Source organism: Dendrobates tinctorius, unplaced genomic scaffold, assembly GCF_039654945.1.
Source record: "Dendrobates tinctorius isolate UK_male_01 unplaced genomic scaffold, ASM3965494v1 ptg000018l, whole genome shotgun sequence".
Classification (NCBI taxonomy): Eukaryota; Metazoa; Chordata; class Amphibia; order Anura; family Dendrobatidae; genus Dendrobates; species Dendrobates tinctorius.
Window position 1 is genome coordinate 11,647,087 of NW_027361686.1, and position 13,954 is coordinate 11,661,040.

A 13,954-nucleotide genomic window follows, 5' to 3' on the forward strand; every position below is an offset into this window, starting at 1 on the left:
ACCTCACACCAGCCAAGTGAAGGTAATCATGTAAGGCAAAAAGTACCAGCGTGCTTACAGAAAATGACTCTAGAGGATGACATGTCTTTTCTGACAGTTTTTGAGAAGGTGGCAGACAGGAAGAAACTGGCTCCAGAGCAATAGGCAGAGGTCCTACCTCTATACCTTATTAGGGAAGTGCAGAAAGCAAATCACAACCTTGCTCTGCAGTATGCCAAGGAATACAACAAACTGAAGGTGGAAATGAGGTGTCGTGCCTAAGGTCACATACTGTATCATACCACTGTACTTGGTCTCAGAACTGATGGACTGCTCTGTAGGCTGGATTTTTTCATTTTTTTGCACATCCTGACTACAGTACCATACCTCACCCTGTTGAAGGACCTCATCAGTGCCAAGTAATGGTGATCAGTGTGACGCTGACTGGACTCATGGCCTCAGGAAGTTAGGTAACCCTGGTAAGGGCAACAATTCCACATGGCCTTGCAAAGGGGGTGTGGGTAAGGTATATCTATTGAGATGCCGAGAACTATCCAATGGTCCGGGTCATCATAAGCACAGACTATTTTAAGTGTCCCACAGAGTAGGAGTGGTCAAACACTTTTTGCATACTATAATTGTCGGACATGACTTTCAGTTGTCCTGGGACTTAAGAACTAAAACTGTAGCACCCTGTAGTCTGGTATGCCATCAGGAGTCGGCTGTGATAACAAAGTCACATGAAGTAAACGGTGAATTGTCTTTCATTCTACTGGCTAGAGAAGAGGATGAGAAAAGCATCCCCTGAAGCCAATATCCCTGACCTAAAGGAGTATCAGAACAACTTGGGGACTGCCCAGCTCAGGGACTTAATGGCTAAAGGTACTCTGCAAAATGTAAGTGGGTTAAATGATGTTCCCCAAGTGTTAGGAGCTGATAATCTTTTAACAATTGCTGAGGTATAATGATTTATTTTTAGAAAACAAGGTAAGGGGTCATGTAACAGGGAGCCTTGTTATGAATGGGTCACCGAGGAGGATGGCAGGAATAGGCTAAGCCACCAGAAAACAAGAGAGGTTGGTAACTAAGCTGATTGCAGACTCCTGATCCTATCCACACAACTAGCAGTAGCCGTGGAGCGCACCCACGATGCCCTAGATGCATCTGCACAGCCGAAGAGCTAACTTAGCCAAAAGCAAGAAAGGTGAAATTTGGGCAAAGGGGGATGTAGGAAAGCCAGGTAGGCTAGAGGTTAAATCCTAGCATTACAGGTCCTGATTAGGTACACCTGGATAGCTATGACTATAACCAGGCCACTGTTGTCAGTCAGCTGGGGTAAGCTGAGAGGAGTAGGTTGTGTTAGAGCCTGAGAAAACAAGCCAGAATCTCTCTGAGAAGAGACTGCACAGGCTGTGTGCACCAAACTTCAAGTATTGCTGGTTGCTATAGACCCGGGGTCCCCAACCTGTAGCTCGGGAGCCACATGTGACTTGCGGTCCCAGGAATTGTGGCTCGCGACTGTCTGCCAGCTTGGTGCATTAGCTCCAGTCTAGCAAACAGGTGTGAAGTGTACATCTCAAAATGGTGAATTTTGTGAGTAGCCCTGCACATAAGTGTAGATCTAGATGCATTTTACTGATCTTAGGGGTTAAGATGTTTTAGGTATGGTATGCTGGAGGATGGTACTACCTGTTAGAGAAGGTGCTCAAAGCTGGATGTGACAGTGTGTTGGGAGTTCTTGATGGGAGAATACTGAGTGGGGGTATTGTGGGAACCTCTGGATCTCAGTGTACTGCTTTGGAGTGATTTCTGTGGAAATGGTTTGGCTATCATTATACCCGTAATGGGGGATTTGGTTGACACTTCTTTGAGGGGGACAGGAGCAGGATGTTGCTCGTGACCCCCTTCTCAGAGCTGAATGTGTCTCGTGACCCTCTCTCAGTGCTGATTGTGGCTCTCAAGGTCAAAAAGGTTGGGGACCGCTGCTATAGATAATAGCTGTTTTGTGTGACCAAGCTGGGGCAAGCTCAGCTGTGTCTGAATAGCTTGGGTCTATATTGTTTAGTTAGTGCCCAGACAAAGCTAGGGATTTTATGATTTTGTTTTTGGTACTGTAGAACCAGTTGAAATAAACACTATTCTGGGTGTAGTATATAAAAAAGTGTGGCTTCGTATAACACATGTAATACATGATGCTGTAATGCTTATGTTTGGAGACCTGCGGCCAGTCTGTGCATTAGCGGTCTATGCTCGGACCGATTTGCATGGACATCTGCATGAGCCTTAACAAGTCTGCAAATTGATTAATGTGTTCACTAACAGCAGACTATTTATTAGAATAAAATGTTCACATACCTTGTAAGGAGACTATTTTCCAGTTGAGACAGTTGAGTAGCAAGAGTTTTCCAGTTTTTAAACTCAGTGTATGAGTCACAGCTGAAATTCTGAGGTTTGACACAATAAAAGTATTCTTCGTTTTCATGGTCTGCATATTCACAAAGTTCTTCTTTTTTGTCTAGATCATATCCACATTTTGTCACCATCTCTTTACCTTCATGGGTAAATTTTCCTAAATGTGCTACATTGCCATACCAACTATTCCTTGACCTCCAGAGAGCAGCGACGGCTTCACTTGGGTGCATGAGAAATACTGTCACCACAACTTTGCCTTCCCAAAATAAAGTAAAATGAACATGGTATGTTCCGTTGTTAAAATCTTCAATTCTTCCTGAAGATCCAGCTCTCTTATCTGGGTTGGAAATTCTTGATCTGAGATAGTCACCTCCATAGGTTTTCTTTTTTCCCAGATAATCATACACATCAACTTGTACGATTAATTGATCCCCTACACAATAACGATTTTTTGGGTTTTTAATGAACACTTTGCTGTTTTGAGCACTAGTTGTATTGTCCTTATGGATAAAAGTTATTTTTGGCATCTTCTGGTCTATCTGATTGAAGATTTCATTTATACGCGTTGTCAATTCTGATGCTTTCTCAGTGCCATTAATTAATATAACACGATTCGCTCTTTTAGAACACTGAGTGCAGAAAATAATATTATTAGTAGAAAAAACATACCAATACTACAATTATCAGTAAAATCTCATCAATTTAATCCAATAATCTATATTTTTATCTTTTTCTTCTCTTTAAAGGGGTTGTCCAGTACCTCTATATTGATAGACTGTCTTTAGTTTAGGTCATCAATATCAGAGCAGTGGGTATGCAACATCCTGCATTCCTGACGATCAGCTGTTCATTTGAATAAGATCAGATGTGCAGTACCCGGCCACAACCACTATGCAGTTGATGAAGCTGTGTTGTGCATCTCTGCAACTGAAAATATCAGTACCGGCCAGTGCACTAACCAGGGTATATAGAGGTGACAATCAGGGACCAGGCACATGACAGCAGCAGGGGGAAGGACCCACATAGGGCGTTGGGCGGTAGGAGTTTAGCGACAAGCATGGGTTCCTCTCTCTTTTCCATCCCGTCGTTGGTTTATGTTGTGCCATCCGCCTGACTTACCCACACCGAGCATGACACTTACATCTATCAATATCAGAGAAGTTCCTACAGATCTTTGATCTTTGGACCAGACCTCTGCCTCTCTCACTAGCAAGACTAAGGACACTCTCCCTTCAAAGAAGACCTTTCCACCTGGGAAGGACTAAGAAGACCAGTCCAAAATGGAAAAGAATCCTCTCCCACAGTGAGATACCAGTGCTGCATCCATGGTCACCCACTCCCAAGAGCGCTCCAGTGCTTCCACTTCAAGCAAGAATATGGATCCAATTTGTCATGGAACCCCTTCTACATCAAAGGTGGACCAAAAAGACACATACAGTTTAAGTAGGGACCCCTTACCTGCTGCTGCAACAATGCTCAAAGTTTGTCCTCACCAGCAAACGCAGAGGCTCTCTCTGTCAATCAAGCAGAGGGGTCCTTGCACACATATATAGACTCTAACACATATGCGGACTCTGGTGGGCTACTCTTACTCTGAACACCTCAATTTCACTGCCACCAATGGTGTCTGGATCAGATGGCTCAGCAGGTTCTCTGGGACACCAGAACAGGGAGAGCAAGAATCTGCCTTTGCAGCCTGCTGCCTGGTCACATTTCTGGACCCAGGTACTAAATGTATGTCTTGTGCCATGTCGTACAGTCCATATGTGGACTTATTTAATTTGCAGGCTTCATCTGTAGGGAAGAAGGATCAAAATGAAACCTGCAGGGTTAGTAACAGCCCGTCACCTGCAGCTGTCAAAGTGTAGATCAATACTCTCAGAAGTGCAAGGAGACTAGCTATGTCTGACAAGTAGAAGAGTCCTTCCACTTGTACAACCCCTGGCAAAAACTATGGAATCACCGGCCATAGAGGATGTTCATTCAGTTGTTTAATTTTGTAGAAAAAAAATCAGGTCACATACATGGCACAAAACTAAAGTCAATTCAAATGGCAACTTTCTGGCTTTAAGAAACACTAAAAGAAATCAAGAACAAAAAATGTGGTAGTCAGTAATGGTTACTTTTTTAAACCAAGCATAGGGAAAAATTATGGAATCACTCTATTCTGAGGAAACAATTATGGAATCGTGAAAAACAAACAAACAAAACACTCCAACACATCACTAGTATTTTGTTGCACCACCTCTGGCTTTTATAACAGCTTGCAGTCTCTGTGGCATGGACCTAATGAGTGTCACACAGTAGTCTTCATCAATCTGGCTCCAACTTTCTCTGATTGCTATACACAAATGCCTCAGTGACATCATAGGTGTCACAGGAAGGGAGATAACCTGTGCTCCCCCTAAAAGAAGAAACACCCACTCCAACAAATATGCATGCAAGAGAAAATCCGAGTCAACAGGTGAATGAAGTAAAAAATCTTTCAATCTTTATTCAAGTAAATAGAAAAACATCATATCAAAAACATGGTTAATAACATGACAGCACCACAAGGTAGACACAGCTAAACCTAGGGTAATACCCACTGCCAAAATGCCTTATATATCAGAAAGTACATGCGGTGTATACATGAGTATATAAATAACAAGTGCAATTTAAGACCGACATGTCACATAAGAGCAATGCCCAAAAAGACACCATGAGGTATGAGTGGATAGCGATCGCGTGAGAAAAGCATATATGGACGCGATATCTTACCAAGGTGTAGCCAGGAGCGGGATGACCCCAGGGACAGGTGAGGGAAAGCCCGACGCGCGTTTCGCGTGAAAAGACCACGCTTTCTCTTGAGATATCGCGTCCATATATGCTTTTCTCACGTGATCGCTATCCACTCATACCTCATGGTGTCTTTTTGGGCATTGCTCTTATGTGACATGTCGGTCTTAAATTGCACTTGCTATTTATATACTCATGTATACACCGCATGTACTTTCTGATATATAAGGCATTTTGGCAGTGTGTATTACCCTGGGTTTAGCTGTGTCTACCTTGTGGTGCTGTCATGTTATTAACCATGTTTTTGATATGATGTTTTTCTATTTACTTGAATAAAGATTGAAAGATTTTTTACTTCATTCACCTGTTGACTCGGATTTTCTCTTGCATGCACATTTCTCTGATTGCTGTTGCCAGATTAGCTTTGCAGGTTGGAGCCTTGTCATGGACCATTTGCTTCCCCCTACACCATAGATTTTCAAATGGATTGAGATCCGGACTATTTGCAGGCCATGACATTGACCTTATGTGTCTTTTTTAAAGGAATGTTTTCACAGTTTTTGCTCTATGGCAGGATACATTATCATCTTGAAAAATGATTTCATCATCCCCAAACATCCTTTCAATTGATGGGATAAGAAAAGTGTCCAAAATATCAACACAAACTTGTGCATTTATTGAAGATGCAATGACAGCCATCTCCCCAGTGCCTTTACCTGACATGCAGCCCTATATCATCAATGACTGTGGAAATTTGCATGTTCTCTTCAGGCACTCATTTTTATAACTCTCATAGGAATGGCACCAAACAAAAGTTCCAGCATCATCACCTTGCCCAATGCAGATTCGCGATTCATCACTGAATATGACTTTCATCCAGTCATCCACAGTCCACAATTGCTTTTCCATAGCCCATTTTAACCTTGTTTTTTTCTGTTTAGGTGTTAATGATGGCTTTCCTTTAGCTTTTCTGTAGGTAAATCCCATTTCCTTTAGGCGGTTTCTTACAGTTTGGTCAAAGACGCTGACTCAAGTTTCCTCCCATTCGTTCCTCATTTGTTTTGTTGTGCATTTCCTGTTTTGGAGACATATTGCTTTAAGTTTCCGGTCTTGACACTTTGATGTCTTCCTTGGTCTACCAGTATGTTTGCCTTTAACAGCTTTCCCGTGTTGTTTGTATTTGATCTAGATTTTAGACACAACTGACTGTGAACAACCAACATCTTTTGCAACATTGCGTGATGATTTCCCCTCTTTTAAGAGCTTGATAATCCTCTCCTTTGTTTCATTTGACATCTCTCGTGTTGGAGCCATGATTCATGTCAGTCCACTTGGTGCAACAGCTCTCCAAGGTGTGCTCACTCCTTTTTATATGCAGACTAACGAACAGATCTAATTTGATGCAGGTGTTAGTTTTGGGAATGAAAATTTACAGGGTGATTCCATAATTTTTTTCTCAGAATTGAGTGATTCCATAATTTTTCCTCTATGCTTGGTTTAAAAAAGTAACCATTACTCACTACCACATTTTTTATTCTTGATTTCTTTTAGTGTTTCTTAAAGCCAGAAAGTTGCCATTTGAATTGACTTTAGTTTTGTACCATGTCTGTGATCTGCTTTTTTTCTACAAAATTAAACAACTGAATGAACATCCTCCAAGGCCAGTGATTACGGTACATAATTTTTATATAGAGTCTGGAGCTTCTGATGTCTCTTGAAGTGCTTCGCCTACACAGGACACCTCAGTATCACTGCCACTAATGACACCTGGCTTAGATGGGACCTGGGGAGACCCAGGCAATAAAGATCACTCTTGTGCTACCTCTTGCAGCCCAAATTTAGACGCATGTAATTAACTGAATTCCTTATTAGTGAGGAAAGATGATGGGGACACCTGTAGGATTAGCAAAAACCCATCCCCTGTAGCTGTCATGGCAACTTTGTCCCGGAATAGAAGCAAGGAGTCAGATTCTTCTGGGGGTTTTGGTGTGGATATGTTCACACCAGGCACCTCAATACCACTGTCATCAATTATATCAATCTTTCCTGATTCCCAAAATGTTTTGGGAACAATGTCACTTCAGCAAATAAGGATGTCAATCAGGGTCCAACCAGCAGCGAATATGACAGGCGGCCATATGCTGCAGTGGTGAGACCTAAAGAAAAAAATAGGGGTATTGCCCCTTCTGTTTGTGCTCTGGAGCAGAACATTACTAATACTATCAGTATTGCTTCTACTGAGGTACCAACTTCAAATAATAAAGTAGACTACACAGTTAATAAAACAAAACCATTAATTAAAACAGCTAATAAAATAAATCCATTAATTAATTAACTGGACAAATCTTTTTACGCTAGCAACTTAAAAATGAGAGAAACACAGAATACGCATAATCTTAAAAGATCCACGTCTTTAAAATCTTTAAGTTCTTTAGATAGAGAGTATGCTAAGCCAGAAAAGCGTTTTGGTATGGATACATGTCCTGCAGGCAAAATACCCATAATCACCAGAGGTAAAAAATAGGGTCTGGGAAAGATGGAGGAGCCTAAAAGCTTGTCAGTAAACTATGATTCGAACTGAGAAGAAGATTCCGAAGATTGCTCGTCAAACGCCACTCCAGTTAAACAGAGACAGACTAGATCAAGGGTCCCACCCACAAACCTCAAATCATAATTTTGAAGATTCTATACCTCTATTTATACTAGAACTAGTACAATAAATACTAAATCTTTGTGTTAAACAGCTGGAAAACAACCTCAGTGTGAAGATGGACACATTGACCCTTTCTATGGACAAAATTACATGAAATCGCAATAAAAAACAGTAATTGAAAAAGTTCACACACCCATGCAAAATAAAATAAAACAATTACAAGCAAATTTATTGAATAAAGAAGACCGGAATAGGTGAAATAATAGCAAATTCCCTGAATTCCCGAAAATATCCCACTAAACAGATTAATGACATTTATTAAAGATATAATCCACAAAGCCTTACCTTCCATCAGTGAACTAGCTCTAACTATAGACAGAGCCCATAGGTTCCCCAAACACAAATTTCTACATAAAGATACCCTGAGAGAAACCATCACCAGAGTACATTTCTATCAAATCAAAAACAACTGATTGCTACATGAAAAAACAATAAATGTCATTCCAAAACAACAAACTGACTCAACAATAATCCCAAATTACAGATTATTTTCCCTTCTAATTATGGATGTAAAAATATTTGCCAAAATAATCAGGCTATGGGGAATCTTGCCCGATTTGATCCATAAGGATCAAGTATGCTTTACTAAAAATAGACAATCCACAGATGGAACAAAGAGAATTATCAATATAATTGCCCATATATAAGAAAGAAAATACCAGCAGTTATAGTTTAATTAGATGCGGAAAAAGCATTTTCCACTTTAGAAAAAGTTGGCCTTAAGGGACATATTTTTCAATTAATTTCAGCTTTCTACAACACTAGCTGAAGAGCCTGGCATTGTCAGGGCATAGTAACTGTGGTTAGTTATAACAAATTATAATGATTATATCCCGTCAGCCAGAGCCATCGGAATACTACCACTAATATCCCACATCATCCCGTCAGAGCCACCTGACTACTGCTCCTAATATCCCACATCATCCCATCAGCCAGAGCCACCAGAATACTACCCATAATATCCCACATCATCCCGTCAGAGCCACTGGACTACAACCCCTAATATCGCACATCATCCCGTCAGAGCCAACATTTTCATTTTGGCGCTGTCACACCGATTGAAATGATATCTGGGTTGGAGAAATACATTTTGTGTTTCTTTTTTTAATCTGTGTTTGAATTTTTACTTAATGAGATGCTTCATGCCAGACAAAGAGAAGTTCCTGATTCTGGGCACTCCCTGCAGTCTGTGTCAGAGGGTGGTCTGTGTCGGCACAGTAATAAATTGTGTTATTTACAGAAGGACGATAACTCCATAGAAATGATAAGAATAATAGGCCTCAGTTACCACAACTGTCTACAAGGAAAACTGTTGTTCATATCAACCTATCACAGCTCAGCTTTATCTTTTAAACAGCTCTGGTGAAATGATTACAAGCTGTGGGAAAATAAGGGTAATACCAATGTTGGCAAAATTCCAAAAAACAATAATTTAGACTCCTATACTTTTCAATATCTTAAATCAGAACATAACCTACCTGACATGGAATTTTACTCATATGTTGCATTAAGGAAATATGTTAGGAACAAAAATAGGTTTCCAAACAAAGTTGTAACTTTGCTAAAAAATCCTGAAACTAAAGCATTATGGAACACAAAATTCACATATAATACTTTTAATGAAGATAATCTTTTCATTGAGCATAATTATTAGTGATGGGCGAGCAATAACATGCTCGGGTGCTCGTTGATTGGGTCGAGCAAATTGGAATGCTCGGGTGCTCGACCCGAGCAATGAGCCCAATATAAGTCTATGGGAAACCTGAGCATTTTTGTTGCGAAACCCCCCAGGGGTCTTTTCAGGGTCTGAAAACATGTGAAATCAATGGGACCAGTGCTCAAATGACATGGGAACATCATGGGGAAGACCCCTGGAAGCATTTCTGACTCCTAGGTCACTGCTGTGAACAATGTTGTCTTAGTGTTATGCAACTTTGCAGGCGCACACTAAAACACTAAAACATACAAAAACAAAATCAAAATGGATTTTCTTGAGAAATATGTTAAGGAACATCCTTTCCAGGGTAATGATTTGTATGTAAGACTATCTAAATACCTCCCCCCCCAGAAAAAAAAAAATGGACCTCCACCATTTGGGTTATGTTCACACATAGTGTTTTTGATGAGTTTTTCAACTTTAGCATTGCTTTCAACTGATACAAATGCATTCACTGGGTAATGTTATTGTAATATTTAACAACTTTAGCTATGTGGTGTGTGGCACATCATCAGACACATCCTACTTCATTTATGAAGGAGGGACTCTGAAAGTCACAAAGCTGATTTTTATAAGGGCATCAGGTAGCATTAATATTCTTAAAAGGTCATCAGCCGGCTATTATTTGTTGTTCCCATTATTAAACAGTGGGTCTCCTATACTGTTATTGCCTATGCAGCGAGTGGCTTGTCTGCCAAAAATTAGGACGCACCCCAATACCCCTTTGACGAGATGTACACGAGAGCCTCATGAAAAAATGTTCCCATTATAAGAAAGTTGGTCTCCCATAGTGTTTGCCTATGCATTGAAAGCAAGGTCTGCCTTGCCCAAAAGTTACACGCACCCCAATAACCGTTTGAACCGACGTACTGGATGGCCACATCAAACCAACTGTTATGCTGTGAGGCTGGAAACCTCCGGGAGCTGAACCCTCAGGACCGCGATGACGAACCTCCCCTAGGTGAGCTGACCAGGTGGACCACCCCCTATACAGGGAGTGTTAGGGGCAGACCCAAGGGAGACTATCGCCACGGAAGCTGATACCCAGGGACAACCGGAGGATGACGTAGGCCGGGGGAGGACTGGAGAACTGGTGGGGAATGAAGACGACCACAGGGGAGACTGCTGTTGCCGCGAGGATGGAGGTGACCACCAGGAGGGATGCTGGAACGGAGCAGACCTGGAAAGGAACATGAAAGGGTAACTGACAGGCAGACTAGCGGGAAGTCAGGAAGAGTACAAGGCACAGGGACAGACAGAGCGCTAGGAAGCGTGGACCCGATATCAGAGCGCGAAGCACAATTGATAATCAGGCAGGGAGCCTAGGGAGAGGCTGCCTGATATAGGGCACGCAGGAGGACTTCCAGGTTAGGGAGAGGCGGAGTCTGGGATCCGAGGGATAGGACGCCTGGACAGGGGGGCGTGCGCTTGCGTACCTGGAGGGAAGCAGAGGATGCGGACTGAGAGGACCGGAAGTGCCTGGACAGCGTGGAGCCAGAGGGGAGAGCAGAGACCACCGGCGTCATGGCAACAGGGGACGCAGCAGAGGCGGGCGGCGCGGCGGCGGCAGGAGCAGGGCCCGAAGCAGAGTCAGGACGCGCTGTGGTGGCAGCGGTCCGAGCGGCGGCTACAGAAGCCGGAGGACGCGCTGGCGAGGTGAGCGTGACAGTACCCCCCTCCTTACACCCCCTCCTCTTAAGGCCAGAAAGGAATCGGGTTAAGATACGAGGAGCCTGAATATTCTCGCGGGGCTCCCAAGATCTCTCCTCGGGACCGAATCCCTTCCAGTTAATTAAGAAGAGGGTCCTACCTCTGGATCTTTTCATCGCAAGAATGTCTTTAACTTCAAAGACATCCTGTGCGGACACAGGCAGGGGTGAGCGGCCAGTGGAAGAGTGAAAACGGTTCAGGATAACAGGCTTTAGGAGAGAAGCATGGAACGAATTAGGAATTCTCAGCGAGGCGGGAAGTTTTAACTTGTAGGCCACATCATTGATACGAGCCAAGACTTCAAATGGACCTATATACCGAGGACCTAGTTTGTACGAGGGTTGTTTTAGATGGACAAATTTTGAAGACAGCCATACTTTATCTCCGGGTTGGTACAGTGGAGAATCCAGGCGTCTTTTGTCCGCATGTCTCTTGATCCTACCTTGAGCCAGATCAAGCGCGGTTTTTGTCTCCTGCCAGACCCTGGAGAACTCCTCGGTCAGAAGATCAGCCGCCGGAACACCCGAGACAGGAGGTACCGGCAGAGGTACACCTGGATGTTGTCCATAGACAATGAAGAAGGGTGATTTGGAGGAGGATTCACTGGTATGGTTGTTGTAGGTGAATTCAGCCCAAGGGAGTAGGTTGGACCAATCATTCTGGTGGGCGTTGGAAAAATGCCGGAGATAAGAAACAAGGACAACATCATACTGCACAGGGCCCTCCAAAACCGTGAGGTGAACTGAACCCCTCTGTCGGAAACGATATGTTTGGGGAAGCCGTGAATCCGGAACACATGGGTGACGAAAATCTTCGCCAATTCAGGCGCGGAGGGTAAGCCGGGCAGAGCAATAAAATGGGCCATCTTAGAAAACCGATCCACCACGACCAAGATGACGGTGTGACCAGAAGACCGGGGCAGATCAGTAATAAAGTCCATTGCGACATGCTGCCAGGGGGCCGAAGGAATCGGAAGCGGGTGTAAGAGTCCGGAGGGTAGGTGCCGTGGGACTTTGTTTCTGGCACACGAAGGGCACGAGGCGATGAAGTTTCGGACATCTTGACGAAGCGATGGCCACCAATAAAAACGAGAAATGAGAAGGAGCGTTTTCTTGAGGCTTACATGGCCGGCTAGTTTGGAGGCATGGCCCCAACGTAGTACTCGTCTCCTCTCACTTTCCTGCACGAAGGTCTTACCCGACGGTAATGAAGTCAAGTTAACGGGTGCGACCATGATAACTTTACTGGGATCCATGATGTGTGATGGCTCCTCTTCATGATCCGAGACCAGAAAGGACCGGGACAACGCATCTGCTTTGAGATTCTTGTCTACAGGATGGAAATGCAGTTCAAAGTCGAAGCGGGCAAAGAATAGTGACCACCTGGCTTGCCGGGGGTTAAGTCTTTGTGCTGACCGGATGTATGCCAGGTTCTTGTGGTCGGTGTAGATTTTGAATGGATGCACAGCTCCCACCAGAAGGTACCGCCACTCCTCCAGGGCCAATTTGATGGCAAGCAACTCTCTGTCACCAATAGCGTAGTTCCTCTCCGCGGTGGAGAACATCTTCGAGAAAAAACTGCAGGTGAGCAGACGGCCGGAGGAAGATCTCTGGGAAAGAACTGCCCCTGCTCCGATGGCTGATGCGTCTACCTCGAGAATAAAAGGTTTGTTGATCTCAGGACGATGGAGGATGGGAGCTGTAGCGAAAGCTTGTCTCAAGGCTTGAAAAGCATCCTCAGCTTCCGAGGACCAGAGGTGAGGATTGGCTCCCTTTCGGGTTAAGGCGGAGATTGGATCGGTCAAGGTAGAAAAGTGTGGAATAAACTGCCGATAATAATTGGCAAAACCAAGGAAACGTTGGATCACCTTGATTCCCTGGGGACGTGGCCATTTGAGCACGGCGGACACTTTTCCTGGATCCATACGTAGGCCCGAGTCCGAAAGGATATAACCCAGGAACGGCAGAGAAGATTGCTCGAAGGCGCATTTTTCGAGTTTGGCGTAGAGACGATGCTCTCTTAATTGTAGTAAGACTTGACGGACGTCTTTTCGGTGGGAAGCCAGGTCCGGGGAAAATACGAGGATGTCGTCCAAATACACCACCACACACGAGTAGAGAAAATCTCGAAACACATCATTGACAAACTCCTGAAACAACGCGGGAGCATTGCACAGGCCAAAAGGCATAACCAAATACTCGTAGTGGCCGTCTCGGGTATTGAAAGCGGTCTTCCACTCGTCTCCGGAGCGAATGCGGACTAGATTATAGGCCCCTCGGAGATCCAATTTCGTGAAGACTCGTGCTCCCCGTAGATGGTCAAATAGCTCCGGAATGAGAGGCAGCGGGTATTTGATTTTGATGGTGATGTTATTGAGACCCCGATAATCAATGCAGGGACGAAGAGATCCATCCTTTTTCTTGACGAAAAAAGAAGCCTGCTCCTGCAGGTGACGACGACTTGCGAATAAAGCCTCTGGCCAAGTTTTCCTGGATATATTCGGTCATGGCCAGAGTCTCGGGAGGGGATAAAGGATAGATCCGACCTCGAGGTGGAGTTGAGCCTGGGACCAGATCGATTGGGCAATCGTAGGGTCGATGCGGGGGTAGAACCTCTGCCTCCTTCTTATCGAAGACGTCCGAGAA

At 43.9% G+C, this 13,954-nt stretch overlaps 1 protein-coding gene across 2 annotated transcripts in view; it reads right to left on the reverse strand.

The window, feature by feature from the left end:
- The window catches only part of LOC141082544 (NXPE family member 1-like), a 264,550-nt gene that overhangs the window by 115,879 nt on the left and 134,717 nt on the right, over positions 1–13,954 (reverse strand). For both annotated transcript variants that reach the window (XM_073566464.1, XM_073566465.1), the window contains exon 3: positions 2,335–3,020. In XM_073566464.1, the coding sequence (XP_073422565.1) occupies positions 2,335–3,020 (686 nt within the window). The remainder of the gene's footprint in view (positions 1–2,334; positions 3,021–13,954) is intronic.